At 40.6% G+C, this 17,122-nt stretch overlaps 1 protein-coding gene across 5 annotated transcripts in view; it reads right to left on the bottom strand.

Annotated features, from left to right (window-relative positions):
- Positions 1 to 17,122, bottom strand: part of HIPK1 (homeodomain interacting protein kinase 1) — a 33,751-nt gene that overhangs the window by 7,960 nt on the left and 8,669 nt on the right. For 2 of the 5 annotated variants that reach the window (XM_056844200.1, XM_056844201.1), the window contains exons 2-9: positions 14,242 to 14,365; positions 12,835 to 12,954; positions 11,581 to 11,667; positions 11,007 to 11,191; positions 9,827 to 9,989; positions 7,413 to 7,635; positions 4,806 to 4,933; positions 3,381 to 3,515 (exon numbers count right to left, since the gene is read on the bottom strand). In XM_056844200.1, coding sequence (XP_056700178.1) covers positions 3,381 to 3,515; positions 4,806 to 4,933; positions 7,413 to 7,635; positions 9,827 to 9,989; positions 11,007 to 11,191; positions 11,581 to 11,667; positions 12,835 to 12,954; positions 14,242 to 14,365 — 1,165 coding nt within the window. The remainder of the gene's footprint in view (positions 1 to 3,380; positions 3,516 to 4,805; positions 4,934 to 7,412; positions 7,636 to 9,826; positions 9,990 to 11,006; positions 11,192 to 11,580; positions 11,668 to 12,834; positions 12,955 to 14,241; positions 14,366 to 17,122) is intronic. The other 3 variants (XM_056844202.1, XM_056844203.1, XM_056844205.1) reach the window with 2 other exon arrangements.

Genomic DNA, 17,122 nt, shown 5'->3' with positions numbered 1-17,122 from the left:
ACCACCCCACCTCCTCTGAAAGGGTTTGGGCAGACACCTTTAGGGAATTGGGAACAGGAAACTAAGCTTGTTTAAATAAATTATCAGACTGCTAGGATCATGAGCCAGTAAATGGAAGAATTATGATACCTTCCACACACATTTATTAGCTTAAAGACTCCAGATTATGAATGAAACTTTACTACCTTAAAAACACAGGAGTGTTTTACTACCTTAAAAACACAGGCAATCAATATTATGGACATTATTGTATACTACCTTTACTACCTTAGAAACACAGGAGTTCACTGGTATTTAGTCTGCTCCATAACGATGAAATAAGAGCATTCCTTCTGTATCCACTGTCTCCCCATCCCTCAACACTAATGATGCATCCCAGCAAAAAAACACAGCCTACCATTATTATTTTTAAACTGCCCTTTCTGCCTTCTTGTGTGCCAACACCGTCTGAAGCACTCATTACTCCTACGTTGGAATACAGTATTTAACTTCCGGTAACCATAATTAAATTTATAGTCACCACTAGTGACCCAGAGATTTACTCTGCTCTGTCACTGATTTAACAGGACTTCCCTTATTTATTTTCAAACTCCTAATAACAACTGTTTCCCTATACATAAATATCAGTATACAATAATGATTGCCTGTCCATTGCCAGGCAAATTCAAAGTGCTGCTTCTTACCTCCGAGGCCCTAAATGGCTTGGAGGCAGGGTCCTTAACGAACACCTCCTTTCATATTGTCCAGCCCCCCCACCCCAGTTAAGATCTGCCTCCCAAACCCTGCTCTTTGTACACCCCCTGCCTGCAGAGATGATGTGGGTGGCAACTAGTCTGGGCTTTTTCAGTAGTGGCATCTTACCTTTGGAATGCCCTGCCCTCTGAGCTTGCCAGGTGCCTATCTTACCATCTTTCAGGCACCAGGCCTTTTGTCCAGGCTTTGAATTAAGGGGCCTCATCTTTTGGACAAACTTATTTTATGGTCTGCCCCTAACCTGAGGACTGTTATATGGATTTATTTATTCATTTTAGACTGCTCAGTGCCTGTTGTTTTTATGCCCCTGGCTTGTTTTTGATATAATTGATGTGGTTTTTTTTAAAAGAAATGATTTTATGGTAGTTTTTACTTGTGAGTCACCATGAGCAGGTCTCTGGAGAGCCAGGATATAAATTATCCAAATAAGTAATAACGAATAAGTTCTGCAGTAAAATATTTCTAGAATAAACCACATAGGGTCACATAGTTCGGATGCCAAATCAATGAACACATGCTGTTTTAAGTGACATATTTCTGCAAGTAACAGATCCACTTATTACAAATACTGGTTCCAAACAAGAAGCCTTCAAGCAGAGAACTGCTAACCCCTCTGCCAACACAAGCGGAATAATTAAAAAAAAAGAGAATTATGTTAAAAGTCACACCATGCCTCTTTCCAAAAGCCAACACCTGCACAAGACAAAGCAGAGAGTTTAATACAGTGCGAGATCTAATGTCCCGACGAGAGGCAGAAATCGGGCCTTCCAAGCGACGAACTGTTTTGACAGAGGAGGGACAAAAATATGCAAAGCTTAGCAAATGGCTAATGCAAACTGAGATGAAGCAGCAGCAAAAGGGAGAAGTGTTGAAAGCACTAAAGGTGAGCACTTCGGGCAAAAAGCTATTAGAAGCCAAATTCACAGACAGATTAGGATCCAGGTAAGCAGGGGGGTTTAGTCTGGGGTATCAATATTCTTGTAACTGCACCACACAAGTGCAGAAATTAGTACGGGGTGAATAACTCATTTTTTAAGAAGCACATTTCTACGCCTTTAGGCGGCAAGGATAGGGTTGAAGAAAGCAATTGCCCAGCAGAATCTCAGAAGATTGCACGGAGCGGGGGGGGGGAGCAGGAAAGGGAGGGACTGGGGCTTCAGTGCCTTGCAGAGCTCTTTTCCCCTTCCCATGAACAGAATTATGCAGTGTAAGCAAATAGTTGCAATTTGCTTAATTTGCATAATGTGTACTAGGATCTCTGAATTCTGTTTTCCTTGGCAATTAATTTGTATTATTTTTCTAGTGTAGAATATATACAGCTCTCTCCCTTAGCAGTTTCCAAAAAGGGACTAATCGGAGTAGTTTGGTGAGTGAAGAAGCCAGCTTGGCCTTCTGATAGTAACGAATCACAGAACAGCCCTTTAGGATCTATTATACACACGCTTGATATTTCAACAATTGTCTTTCAACTTTAAATGGGTCAGACTAAATATGGGAGGGGGGAGAAGGGAGACCTGTGAGATCTTAGTGGTCCCGACCATACAGAGCCATAATCTTCCTCTCATCTCCTGCCTGCTTTCTTGCGCTGGGGTAAAAGTGCCAATTCCACTGTTATTCATTTTGGTAAGACCCTTGTTTTGACTAGAGCCAACAGCGCCCCAGAATTTATCTCTGTTGAAGAGAACGATGCTCACGAATTATCACTTTAAAAGCCACAAAAGACAATGATGTACGTAACGAATGAAGTGTGCTTTGCAAGACATGTGAGGACACCAGGATTTCAAGTGCACTTAGCTTCACTGATCTGATTCTGGAGTTTCTGATTGACTGTTTTGTGGCACCTACAATGTAAATTCCAATGCAGGGACCAGATAAATCCAGAACAGGAGGGGAAATTTTGAAAAAATGCATCGCACTTCTTTTAATATCCCCACTGGGTTTAAGAAGAAACTAGCCTAAGAAATAGTTTAGAAGATAAGAGCTCACCTTTAATCTCAACCAAGAAAATGCAAAAGGAAGTAAAAGCATTGGTGGGGAGCAACATCTCTCTGAGGATGATGCACACTGCCAATGATTGGTCAGAGTTAATGAAAGGCCAGGGAGAATTAGGGTCATCATTGTTCAAGGGAGGTTAAGAAATCTGGATTGTAAAAGCCATAAATTAATAAAGCATTTGCTGGTATTAGAGGTTTTCAGTGCCTGAAACATTTCTACATGCGAAGAAGCTAAAAAAATTATAGCAGCTAAACTTGTCAAGTTCAGGCAACCCAATTACCTGAGCAGAGTCAACCAAATGGTAATCCCCTTTGTTCTCAATCAATAAACATAAAAAGATAGGAGAGTAAAGCAAAGAAGAAGTACGATTACCACTCTTCTCCGATTAGGAGAAGAGCATTATCAGCATACTAGACTAGTAAAGAACAACAGTCAATGGATCTGGATTCTTTACAGAGCAACACTAAACATCAGAGTCAGACAGTGCTTCAGCAATGTTGGGGAGGAAAAACAACAAGACATTAAGATGTAGCAAGAACACAGCCACAAGATGGCACATGCTTCCATGCCCTCTGCAAGTCTAAGTTAAAACAAAAACTCCGTTAGTGAACACAATCAAGGGAGGCAATTACCAGTACTGCAGCCGTCTGTTCTACTAGCGCTGGCCGGCCGGCTGCGCAGTTCAGAGTAAAGGGCACCGCATACTGCGGCGTGATGGTGGCTACTTGAGGATGAAGAGTTGCTACCATTAGTGGTGTACAGCTTCCCTGAAATGTAGATTAGGCAGTGAGTGAAACAAATGTACGGAGGCAACAGGGCCAGAAAGGCTTTCACCCCAAGGACAGACTAGTGGTGCTTTTGAGTGGCTTGCAGAACTCATAAGTATGCACAGAAATCTATATGCTCTTAACTTAATATCACTAAAATACCAGAGATACTAAGTAATCCTGTATATCAATAGACTGTGTTTAGTGCACTTGGGTCAAATTGTAATCATGAGTATGTGTCTAAACGAGTGCAAGGAAGACCTGGAAACATAAGCCAGCTCCTAAAATCAATGTATGCTATTCTACCATCATGGACATGCCTGATTTTTAAACCAGAGTTTTATTATTTTAACATAAACATGACAATCATTGCCATCCCTGTGGCTACTTTTAATCATTTCTTTGAAAATAACGGGATTATTCACTTATCGGTGTAATTGCATATCACCAACCACAGCATTTTTTTTAAACTTTGCATTTGCCAGTAGATAGGAACAATCTGTTTGTTGCATCAATACAGAACATGGAAAGAAGTTTGTGTAGACTAGCTGGAGAGCTTCCCAATGTCTTCCACAACACAAATAAAGAAGGGACAACTTACAACGCATCTTTAGTTGAATCACACCTGACCTGGACCTTGCTCACAATGATGTAATTCTAGTCCCATGGCAAAAACCATGACTTTATGTTAGTAAGCAATCTGTGCAACTATTAGGATTCCAGACTCTTCTGTTCTGGAACAACCATCCCCCATTATAAAAATGAATTAAGAAAAATATAAGCATTTCTGGAAGCAGGCTGCCCTTTCCTCCTGAGTAAAATACAAAAAGGATTTAAAGTATCAAAATAATAAGCAATCTCTTCACCAATTTCACAAAAAATAAACTGTACCGACTTTTCTCCTGTTGTGAGTGTGGGGCATTTGAAAGAGAAATTTAACTAAAAAAGAGAATATAAAACCTTTTCACTGTGTTCTGACATTTTCTTATAAATTATTCATTGTAGCCATACTCTGCCACAATGACAGATCTGTGCTAATATAGTACCTTGTGAATGAAAACTGCCTAAGATTTAGGACTGGGACACTCTATGGGTCAAAGCTGAAGGTAAAAGCACAGGGGAGGGGTGTTCTAGATAAAGAAACAGACTACAGCCAACCTTTCGTTGCTTTTTTCATCAGAGTTACTAGGCAGGATTCTACCAGCGAATGCAGGAGGACCAAGGATTTCTGGTTCGCGTCCACAACCCAGAATATACCAACGGTATCATTTAAAGACATGCAAGACTCACTTTTACCTGTGTGAGAACTCCTGACTGGATCTGAAGTGGCTGAGCTGCCGGTGCCTGTGGCACAATTGGAACAGCATTGTCCATCCTGACGGGGAATCCAGAATGCTTTGTGGTTGCCTGAAGACCGGCTGTTTCAAACAAAGGACAGGCGCTGGTTAATTTACTTCTCTTAACTATCCCAGCAGTTTTTTCAAAGCCCAATTTCCAAGAACTGAAACATGAGGAAGAAGCAGGAAGGATGCAAATGCTAATGCACTGAAAATTTAATTCCACCGACTATGAATGAACTGATTTGTCTTTAGAAAATTAAAAATGTGCCTAGCTGATGGTGTATCTAACCATGTTACTTTCCATGATGCTCAATTTTATCTACACGTATGTATGTGAAGGCCTGGCAGAAAATGGGGGGGGGGGCTCCTCCTTTTCCCCTGCTGACCATTTCCTAATTTTTGCAACAGCTATCTACTAGTTGATAACAAATTAATTTAGCAGTTTAGGATAGGAAGTAGGAGCCATAAATATGGAAACAGGTTACGAAGCATCAAAATACCAGTGGGAAACTGTGCAAGTGCTACTGCTAAAGCCCACTGGGGAATGCATAATCTTGTACTTCCTGCCATCTGCAGAGTATTGAGGCTGAATTATTCAGCTGCATGTAGAATGCATGAAGGCTGAGCAAGGGACCCATCATGAACCCGCTTGAACAGAGGTAACAATGTATCAACAAGAAGAGATTCTTTTTAATACCCATGGAAGAAACAGTAGACCACTACTTCATCACACTGTTCTACTAGTACCAGAAGCAACACAATGCCTGCATTGCCTAGAAGTCAGCTCAGTGTGACACAACAGACCCAGCTTTGTCCTTGTCGTCTTCCCAATTCATCCCAAGATCCGTGGAAGTATTTAATAGATCCCAAAATGAGCAAAATGGTTGCTCAGTTGCATATTTAACCAAAATGCCATCTCATCCTATTTTTACCCACTCCGTCAGTTTCAAAACATATAGAAGAGGATGAGAGATCTGAAATTTATATCTTCGCAACTACTAAGAGAAAATGTATACAAAATGATGTATAAATGGTATTTAACACCAAAGAAATTAGCAAAATCATATGCTTCAATGTCACCAAACAGTTGGAAATGCAATAAAGAAATAGGATCTTTTCATCCTATGTGGTGGACTTGTGAAAAAGCTAAGAAATTTTGGGAGATGATATATAATGAAATAAGGTTGATTTTACAACAAAATATCCCTAAAACACCTGAAGTGATTGCTATTAAGTATGATACCGGATACCATTTTTACTCACATAACTTTTTTGATTTATGCCACCATGGCTGCACGATTGATATATGCAGCTAAATGGAAGACAGTTGAGATACCAGATAAAAAAGACTGGATAAAAAAGATGCTGGAACTGACCGAGATGGCGAAGCTTACAGCTTTGATAAACCAGAATGATAATGTACAATTTTGGGGGGAATGGTAGGCTTGGAGAATGTACTGTGAAAATCATTTTTTAACGGGACCATTTAAAGGATACTCTTTGATCTAATCCCTTATTTATACTTTGTATTAATTTTTATATTAGGTATTGATTTAATAATGTTGGACACGATGAGAACAGGTTAATTAAAATAATATTGGGATTAGTTCCGTTAGCAAAAGTTTATACAATTTATTTTTAGATGGAAGAGGGAGAGGGGGAAGTCATTTTATTGTTAAATTAGAGATTTTACTTGTTTTTCTTTTTATTATTACTATTATTGTTTCTGTTGATATATTACATGAAGAAAAATAAAAAAGTATTATAAAAAAAATAAAAAAAACCATATAGAAGAGGAGTTGGTTTTTATATGCCAACTTTCTCTACCACTTAAGGCAGAATCAACCCGGCTTACAATCACCTTCCCTTCCCCTCCCCACAACACCCTGTGAGGTAGTTGGAGCTGGGAGAGCTCTATCAGAGCTGTGACTAGCCCAAGGTCACCCAGCTGGCTTCGTGTGTAGGAGTGGGGAAACAAATCCAGTTCACCAGATTAGCCTCCGCCGCTCATGTGGAGGAGGGGGAAATCAAACACGGTTCTCTAGATCAGAGTCCACCGCTCCAAACCACCGCTCTTAACCACTACACCGGCTCTCATAGAATGGTTTTAATATTTCAATTGGTATAAAGTACAGGACACCTCACCTCCATGCTGAGTTTTACTGTTGTCTTTAAAGACATACATGCAAACACACAACATTTTCACATTACATCTCATAGAATCATAGAGTTGGAAGGGACCACCAGGGTCATCTAGTCCAACCCCCTGCACAGTGCAGGAAATTCTGAACTACCTCCCCCCCACACCCCCAGTGACCCATACTTCATGCCCAGAAGATGGCCACGGTGCCCTCCCTCTCATGATCTGCCTAAGGTTATAGAATCAGCACTGCTGACAGGTGGCCAGCTAGCCTCTTCTTAAAAACCTCCAGGGAAGGAGAGCTTACCACCTCCCGAGGAAGCCTGTTCAGGCAGCAGCATATGTCACAACATCCTTTAACTACTGTATCTCCTTTGTGCAAACAGCCTGAAAGATCTCCAATACATATTCACTTACTTTGAAAGGCAGGTGGACACACAATGAAAGTTTGTTGGAATGGGTCTGTCTGGGTGCAGATCTGTGTGGTTCCAGGCTGTAAAGAAACACTTTGCTGTGCCACACCAGCAACTGGTGCAGCAGATGATGGGTACAGAGCAGACTGATAATTGAGCAGAGAAACATCTGAATTTGCCAGAGACAGAGTAGCAGCAGCTGTAGAATTGGAAGCCAAAACACTAGCCTGAAAAAAACCAAGAATATGAAGTATTATAATATTGCAAGTTTTGGCTCAACCAACGTTTTTGTCAAATACCTCTGCCAAGCATTTGTAAAGTAACAAAACCAATACACTATCTAGGTTAGAAAAGCTTCAGGCTTGCCTATAACAAAGTAACTACTTTGTCTATATTTTCAATAACGTGATATCTTTTACAAGCCAACATGTTTCCAAAAGCTGGCTAGCAATTTACACCTAAGTTGCTAGTGGCTAGCTTTGGCTTTTAGGGTGCACAGGAGGTTGCTGGGGGGCAGGGAAGATGGTAAAACTGAGACTAACTCACTTAGTGCTCAGAATCCTTGAATCCAGGTTGTGTTAAATAATCCTTAGAATGCATTCTTGCAGCAAAACATCAGAAATAGCTTGCTGGATCAGAACATTCCACTCCTACATTCTTTACAAGCACATGGTAAGCCGCCAGAAATAGGTCACTAGCCCATCATGATGTGCCTGCTCAAGATGCCAAGGTTTTTATTATATCAAAGATATGCTCATGCTATATCAAAAGCACATGCTTTATCAAACCCATGCAATGTGATCGAAATTAATGCCTGAGTGCCCCGGTGCTCATAAAAACCACTGAGCTACTTGCAAGCCTATGAGGCTTTGTGGGACTTTCAACAGATTGCCCCAGGAGTGATAAATGATGGCTAGGCATATGATCTTGAATTCACCCAACCAAGTTTCTTCTGCTTCCTCTCTGGGAAGGATTGCCATCTAGGGTTCCCCCCACCCCTCAGCCTGCTCTACTTTTCAGTACCTTTTCCAGGCATTCCTTCCTTTCTGCCCTACCTACCAGAACAGGGCTGTCATAGCACTAGTCTGTCAAACAGGGAATAAAGGAGCACCTGATTTGGATGTGTACGAACAGCCCTTCTTGCCAAACAGATGTTCAGTGCTGAGACTGTGGTGATAAGTGTGGTGAGAAAAAGTTCCTAAATTCAGTCTAGGTGCTTCTCCTCCACCACTTCCCAAAGGATTGTTAGTACTGTACTGTGAATGCACAGCCCCGACTGAAAAGCGAAACCCTGGGGCAGCACTATTACAGCACCAATCACCAGTTAAGTACAAGGAATCCCAAGAGCATAACGAGCATGGTTTTTTTTACAAGTTATAGTAACCCTACCTACAGATCCTTCCCCCCTCCAACTTACCCCCACCCCAGATGTTCTCATACCTATGAAAACACTATTTCTTCCTCCCAAACTGACAACCCCAACCCATTTTCCTCCTCTTAGTTCTTTACCAAAGATCACATCCTTGTGATCAAGTTATTTTATTTTTAAAAATTTATCTGCTACCTTTCCAAACACTCATGGTGCTAACAGTAAAAGAGTAGTTGAAAGAATTACAATTAAAGAACAAACACACACAAAAACCCAAAGTCAACAACAGAATGATTAAGTTTTAAAGATGTGCTTTGCGTTTTTTCTAAAATGAGAGATGTGCATAAACAGAACTTGAAGTATTCCAGGTAACCTCTACGAAAGCCATGCTTTCCCTCACAGATGTCCTTATCTCCTTCAGTGCAGAGACTGTCAGGATATATCAATATATCTAATTCTCAACATGGTCAAATCAGTGGATACTTAGATTCAAAGGCTGGAGCCATGGACAGACAAGACAGTTCTTTCTAAAAACCTGAAAACCACCCTAGGTTTACAGAAAAATCTGAAATCTTAGAAAAAAATACTCTGGGGTTAATAACAGAAACAGTGCCTGTAGCTTTCAGAAACAAATGTTCTATGCAGTGGGCGTTGTGGGGGTTTCTAAGCAACCACAACAGTATTGCCAGGCATCAAGCCTTGGTTTCTGTTAGTAAAAAGCAGGGGGAGAGAGCAGGCCATTTCCAAGGTATATATGAAGTGAATAAATAATAAATATAGCTGAATATGAGGTGCAGAAAAAGGTAGGTTGACTGGTGGGTAGTAAGGAGAGAAGGAAGCAGGGAATAGTGAGGATATGGGGGTGCCCAGAAGGAGGGAAAGAAGAAATAGTGTATCTGGAAGTTTACAGGCAGCTGTCTATTAAATATTATACTGACCAAGATCAAGTACGTACAGCTACTGAAAACAAGATCTGGGTTTCTAAGGATAATCACTCCTGGAATCTAAACGTTTTCAGTCTTTCAAAAAGAGACAACAGAACTGGTTACCTGATGGTGCACAGTATTGAGCTGGTTGTTGAAACTCATCGTGAGATTTGTACTTGTGTTTGGTGCCACATGTGTTGTGAAAGGGCTCTTGATTTGATTAACTGTGTCATACATGTTAACCCTTCGCTTGCAAATCTCCATGTTCTGAAAGCATGATTTCACACTGCAACAGAGCAAACATTAAAAGAAACATTAGCCAGACATGTCAATCTGTTTGCAGAAAATGATGTATCTGTGGCTGTGAAACTATAGCTATCAAACATCTGATCTTCATATGTGCTCATGTGCAACATCCTTTCTCTGTCACAAAACCATATGCATCCACCTCCTACCATCACAACCCCCAAACTGAAGTAGCACTAATAACCAGCTCCAAAAGTACATAAGAATGGTCCCGCTGGTTTAAACCATGAGTACATTTAATCCAGCATCCTGTTTCCCCAAATGGCAGACCTGATGCTCCCAGCAGGGGCCCAAAGGCTACTGCATTAAAATCTGCATTAAAATCCCTATAGCTGGAGGAGGCCTATAGCTGGAGGAGGGATTTTAATGCAGATTTTAATGCAGTAGCCTCTGTGTGTGTGTGTTAAGTGCCGTCAAGTCGCTTCCGACTCATGGCGACACTATGAATGAAAGTCCTCCAAAATGTCCTATCTTTGACAGCCCTGCTCAGATCCTGCAAATTGAAGGCCGTGGCTTCCTTTATTGAGTCAATCCATCTCTTGTTGGGTCTTCCTCCTTTCCTGCTGCCCTCAACTTTTCCTAGCATGACTGTCTTTTCCAGTGACTCTTATCGTCTCATGACGTGACCAAAATACGACAGCCTCAGTTTAGTCATTAAAATCCCTATCAGCAGACACTAAAAAAATATTTAATGTCAAGTGTCCATTAACACCAACCTTCCTTTCTCCGTCATGCCCCTGCTCTATACCTGACTGTCATATATTTCAAAACGGAAGGTTGCCTATGACAAATTCTGCATGATGGTGGAAGACTGAGATTGAAAGGAGAGTAATCAGTCACAATAACACATTTTTTCTTCTGACTGTCTTTGTTTTTCTAGTATGATTTTATATGAGGGCTTTTGCTTTTTGTTTTATTAATGGCCCTGCAGCTTCAGGACTGGGTAGGTTACAAATCTGAACGAACACTATTTCATGCAACCGTATCACAAACTCACTGGTTGCTGTGTGGGAAGTCCAATAGATGGTTCATTGTCACAAACTGATGGTTCAAAGTCTTCAGTGGAGTAATCCTCTTATCCGCATCAATTGTCAACATTTTCTTTAACAAATCAATATATTCTCTTCGGTCAGCTTTCTCTGCCAACATATCTGTTCCTTCCAAGTCTGTAGACATATTTACCTTGGAAGAAAAGAAGTGCACTTAAATTTTCACAATTGCATAAACCATTAATTTTATAAGTAAATAACTAACTGGATTCACCAAACAGCTTTATACTAATCACCCTGAAAATACAGTTTTAATTCAGTTTTCTATTCTGTACTTGTTTCCCCCCCATCCATTTTTTAATATATGGATGTTGGAATCAAAGTCACATAAAACACATTATTTAAGAGGCATGTTTAAGAGAAGACTACTGAGCATAATCCCCCGTTTATGTTGTAGCCCTCATCATTATAGAATTAAGTTGAGTGTATAGCAAATGAAAAATACTTCTGCTTTGAATCATTACCCAAGCACTTTAAAAGGTAGCATTCTCTCCCCCCCCCCTTGCAATTCTCTACTCTCACCTGCGCCATGTCATCCAAACAGTTGAAAATATATTTCCGAGCCTCCTTTGATTTTATTCCCGTTTCCAACTCATGTTCTTCTGGAGTCTACCAAATAAAATACAGATTATAAGCAGCTGGAACGGGTTTTAACATTTTACTGAAATAACAATAATGCTAAGACAACAAGCAATCAGCCATTTATAAGTGGGATACCCTATGAAGCAGAAATGATGGGCCATCATAACCTTGCTACCTAAGCTTGTGAAAAATGACTCAATGCCAAATTTTTGTTTCCAATGACAGAATACCAACAAACTTGAGAAAAGAATCAAGTATTGCACAAAGCAGTACTAAGGCAAGTCTCAAAGAATTTCTGAGGCGACAGAAGATGATGTCACCAGCATAGACATTACCTGTCTGCAAAGAAAGATTAGTTCCTTGCTAATTTTCATGAACTAAGTTTTGATGGCCTTGATTCTTATAACATAAAAAGTTAACTCATCTTCATTTTTGTTGGTGACATAAAGAAAATCCTTTCATCTTAGATGGGCCTGAAAATCCCCCAAAAAAAGTGTTACCAAAGGAAAAAGATCGGGGTGGGGTGGGAGGTTAAAACATTTTGCTCCTGTGCAAAGGATAGTTTTTCCTGCTAAAATCCTTTAAACCAGAAAAACCTTTCATCTTTGATTGCTCAGAAGGCATGTCCTTCATCTATTTATCTAATAGCGAAGTTTGGCCCCATCTGTAGATATCTAAATCTGCAGATTGGGGCCACAATGACACTGAACAGATTTTTCTTCACACTTGGAGACCCCCCAGGTTTGCAGAAAAATTTGAACTCTTAAAAAATACATTGGGAGGTTAAATTCCCCCCAAAATATGCAAGTGCAGCAGATCCCAGGAACCATGTTGGGCCTGGGAGCTGCAACAAGCCCAGCAATGGCTGCGGAGGAGCCTGGCAGCTGCAGAAGAACCTGGGAGTCACAGTGGGCCCGGTGAGAATATGGGGATCCCATCCCCCCCACGAATCTTGTGAGCCCACATTTGTACTAGCTATAACACTCAGTTACTGCAGTTACACCGTTACCTCTGTTAGTTTCAAAAGGAAAGCAAAGTAACTATCATCATCTGAATGGGCATTCAAGACCTTGCTGTTTACAAAAGCTCTGCAACCTTCACCTCATGATTTTAACATGCTACAATGGGGAATTTTTCTTAAGTGAGTTGCAAATGCTAATGTCAAGCAACAAAGTTCCACATAAAAAGAGAAACCTTCAGTCTCCACAGTGGGTATCCCAAGTTTGGATCTCTGTTAAAAAACCTGCTTGTTTTCGTTCCTGCACTCAGAAGATACTCTGCTGGAAGGCCTTGAGTTTGTGAAATATAGCGAATCTGCAACAGAAAAGAGATATCTTTGATGAGGTCAACAACCTGTGGCAGTTAAATGTACTTCAGAAAAAGAAATATGCACGGGGAGAAGAGCTTTTTAAATCAGCAGCAACAGAAAATATTCACAGAATAAATTTTAACCCTGAAGCAAAGGAGCTCATCTGCTTGACAAATCTATTCATTTTGTTCTCAAATATATTTTTACACCAATGACAGTTCCAAATATATCTCACTTGCAAGTATATAAATTCTCTATTTACCTGTCAAATTCCCAGCTCGTTGAATGTGTTATACCAATTAGACCAGAGCCAGAATATTTTTGTGACTATTTTCACACCCCTCAAAAAACAGCCCCTGCTTTCAGAGATGTTTTAGGAGGGAGGCTCAAAAGTGTGTGAAAATGCCCACAGGCCATCCCTCTCAAGGCAACTTGAATGACACTCCCTGTTTTGTCATGTATGAAACAGCAGTTTCAGCACTACATCTAGTGAAAATATCTCTTCCCTATGAAAAAAGGCTGCTGCTGAATTCCACTTCAACCAGATTTGGGGCCAGATTTCTGGTTTGGGAGTAGGTTAAAGATATGTCTTGACTAGAGGCCTGCAGTGAAGTGTCAATGCCACAAAACCCACATCACACCCTAAGTTTGGTGATACTCAGCAGAGCCTGGGTACATCATGTTTATAACCAAACACCACAAATTCTAATCCCACTGTTCAGCAGTAGTCACTTAAAGTATCTCAGCATTGTGGTCTTTCAAAGATTTGGCTGCCCTGTTGCAATAAGGGTACCAAAAGCAATTATGGGGTCTAGAAAAACCTATATACTATCACTCTCACGTGCATCAAATGTACTAGGATGGTTCAGGTGTAACACCAAACCACGGTCTGGCACTGTGTAAACAAGCTATGTGCTTGCTCGCTCCTTCTCTCCCCTTGAGCAAGCAAACTGTGACTTCTAACCTGGCGTAAATCACCGTTTGTTGCTACATATGAAATGGCAAAGTATGGCATGTGCTTCTCCCCTCTAAACGAGGACTGCAAACCACAAACAAATGCTAGCTTGAAATCACAGTTTGCAGTACAAGCACAAATCACAGTTTGTGGTTCCAATGTAATGCCAAACCCTGGCTTGTGCTAAAGCAGAAGTCATTTACCCTATGTGTGTGATGAAACACCTGAGCAGAGCGGCTGGCATTACACTTGAATCGTGTCATAGTGTTCATTTACACCGTCTCTGAATAGTCATTAAGATTTAAACAAAAATGAAGAAACACCACCACACACATACCTGATCATATTCTGAAGCTCCCGGATACAGAGGCCAACCAAGAAACAGCTCAGCTATCACACAGCCCAGCGACCACATATCAATAGCTTCACAAAACGGTAAACCCAAAATGATTTCAGGGGCTCTACAAAACAGAAAGGATGCCACATTTCATTTGTTTATTGTTCAATGAGTTCCATAGCCATGAATTAGGTAAGAATGTCATAAATTTCACTGTCCGGTCCAAATTTTAGCCTTCAGGATTGTGTATTGACTACTTTAAGAATTTTCTATAATAACGTAGCATTTCACACCCAAAACATACATAAAACCTTTAGCAATTCCATTTTACTGATGTAGCATTATCCCAGAGTACCTCATTATCTTAAGAAATGCACACTTTTTATAATATCAATCATCCATTCATTTAAGCAGTTCAGCTAAGCAACACACGTAGTCTAATCATGTTTACAAGCAGGTTACACCTACTTTAGCATAACAGGTTGGTACTGCAACCCTGGCAGCTGCTTGGGAATAAATACAATTGAGTTTAGTGGGAATTGCTTCTAAACAAAATGAACAGAACTGAAGGTTAACAATGCAATCCTTAACATAGTTACATATGTCTAAAAACAGAAATTACTTCTGAGTAGACTTTCTTAGGATTGCTCCCTTGACAGTACAGTCCTAACCATAAGTAAATCAAAATGAGTTCAATAAAGTGTGCTTAGATCAGGGCTCAACAAATCCCAGGCATCAGGTCACCATGGCACTTAGAAATTTCATTGTTACATTTACACCTAGTATTTTTAGCAATTATTTTACTGCAGCACCTCTCAGCAGAAACACAAACCAGCCCTTCCTCTGCTGAAAAAGGGAGGAACAGATCCCCTTTCACAACCAAAAGTGCTGTTTGGGATAAAGGGACCTACATGGACAAAAGCCATATGGAATGTGGGCTGTAATAAAGAGGGGATAGAGCAAAAAAGAGAGCTTGATCCAATCCAGAATGTATCTATCATTTAACATCAAAGCACTTTGTTGCTTGACATAAAAAATAACCATGTGTGAAGTTTCTGTCACTGTTCATTTATATGTAAACTTAACTTTCCATTGTTCATTGGTGATGGATGAATTCATTTCTTAAGTAGTTGAACATATAAGAACATAAGAAAGGCCTTGCTGGATCAGACCAAGGCCCATCAAGTCCAGCAATCTGTTCACACAGTGGCCAACCAGGTGTCATTAGGAAGCCAAAAACAAGACGACTGCAGCAGCACCATCCGGCCTGTGTTCCACCACACCCAAACTAATAGGCATGCTCCTCTGATACTAGAGAGAATAGGTATGCAGCATGACCAGTATCCATTCTAACTAATAGCCATGAATACCCCTCTCCTCCTTGAATATGTCCACTCCCCTCTTAAAGCCCTCCAAGCTGGCAGCCATCACATCCTGGGGCAGGGAGTTCCACAATTTATGCGTTGTGTGAAAATAGTTGCTTTCTATACTGGCTCCAATATTCAAATAAATGGAGCTTTTTAACGCAATAATGGAATTATGAGAAATTGGATAGGAGTTAGACTAGGGTTAGCTTTCTGTTGTTGTGGTGACAACCAAGGGTTACTCCTATATTTATTTATTCATATACTACAACACTTCTGTCATAGCCCAGTATTACTCCATGGGGCTTACTCACAGGAAAGTGTTCTTAAGACTGCAACCTTAGTGTAGTAAAATCATTATGGCAAGAATATTTTTTACTAATCTGACACAATTCACTACAGCATGTGGCCCCTTAAGAGTCCAGTAGGTGGGGTTATTAAAATGGCCTCAGCTTCACCTCTACCCATAATCATCAGAATATCAGACTAAGATCTGGGAGACTCATGTCTGAAAAACCCCACTTTGCCTCGCAAGATCACTGGTTGACTTCAAGCCACTTACACTCTCTCAGTCTAACACTCACTGTGAAGATAACACAGAGGAGAACCATATACATCACCCTGAACTCCTTAGAGAAAAGGTGGGATAAAGTTGCATTAATTAATTTGTTATTATTCAGTTCTGTTTCTCTCTCGATTCTGGCTTCCAGGCTTATTAAGCTTTGCCCCTTTCCTTTTTGCAAGAGATGTTAGTTGCTAGACATGAATAGAACTGAGAGGAAGGTGTAATCACTACAGCTATAAAGGCACCAAGATCTTCCTGAAACAGGTAAAGCAAGGTTTTGGTGTCAACCTTTAAAGCCCCTAGTGGCCTGGGACCCTCATACCTACAGGACCACCTGTCCCATTGCAACCCCGTGTTCCCTCAGGTCACCCTCTAGGAGCCTCTTGCAAGTTGGTTGTTAGCTGTGATCAGGAGAAGGGACTTCTCAGGTGTGCCCCCTACCCTACAGAATGCACTCTTGGATGACACCCATGCCCTGCCAGACTTGTTTAGTTTCCACAGGGCATGCAAGGCCAAATTGTTTAGATTGGCCTTCAGAGTGTAATCCACATGTTTGTGTAGTTTTGTTAGCGGTACAGTGCTAGTCACATATTTAATAGTTTAACATTTTAATGTTAATATTTTATATTTGCTTCCTGCCCGTATGTTTTTTTAACACGTTTACATGGTTTTAATGTTGTAAGTCACTGAGAGATGATGACTAAAAAAAAAAATCTAAATAAATAAAGCAGTACTATTGCCTATGCAGCTTCAGGTGAAAGAGGTATTTGATTGATGGGGACTCTCTCCTACATGGAAGCTGGCAGTATCTTCAATGGCCTGTTTACAGGAGTAGACAACCCTCAGCACACAAGCCAAACTGCAGCACCCTAAACCATTTTGCTCAGCATGCAGGGCTGGATCCCCTCCCAAGGAACCAAGATTAGCCCTTGAAGTGCTGGCTCAGCTTCAT

The sequence above is a fragment of the Euleptes europaea genome, chromosome 2 (assembly GCF_029931775.1).
Source record: "Euleptes europaea isolate rEulEur1 chromosome 2, rEulEur1.hap1, whole genome shotgun sequence".
NCBI lineage: Eukaryota > Metazoa > Chordata > Lepidosauria > Squamata > Sphaerodactylidae > Euleptes > Euleptes europaea.
Note: the sequence above shows the minus strand (reverse complement) of the source record. Positions and strands in the feature narration are given on the sequence as shown.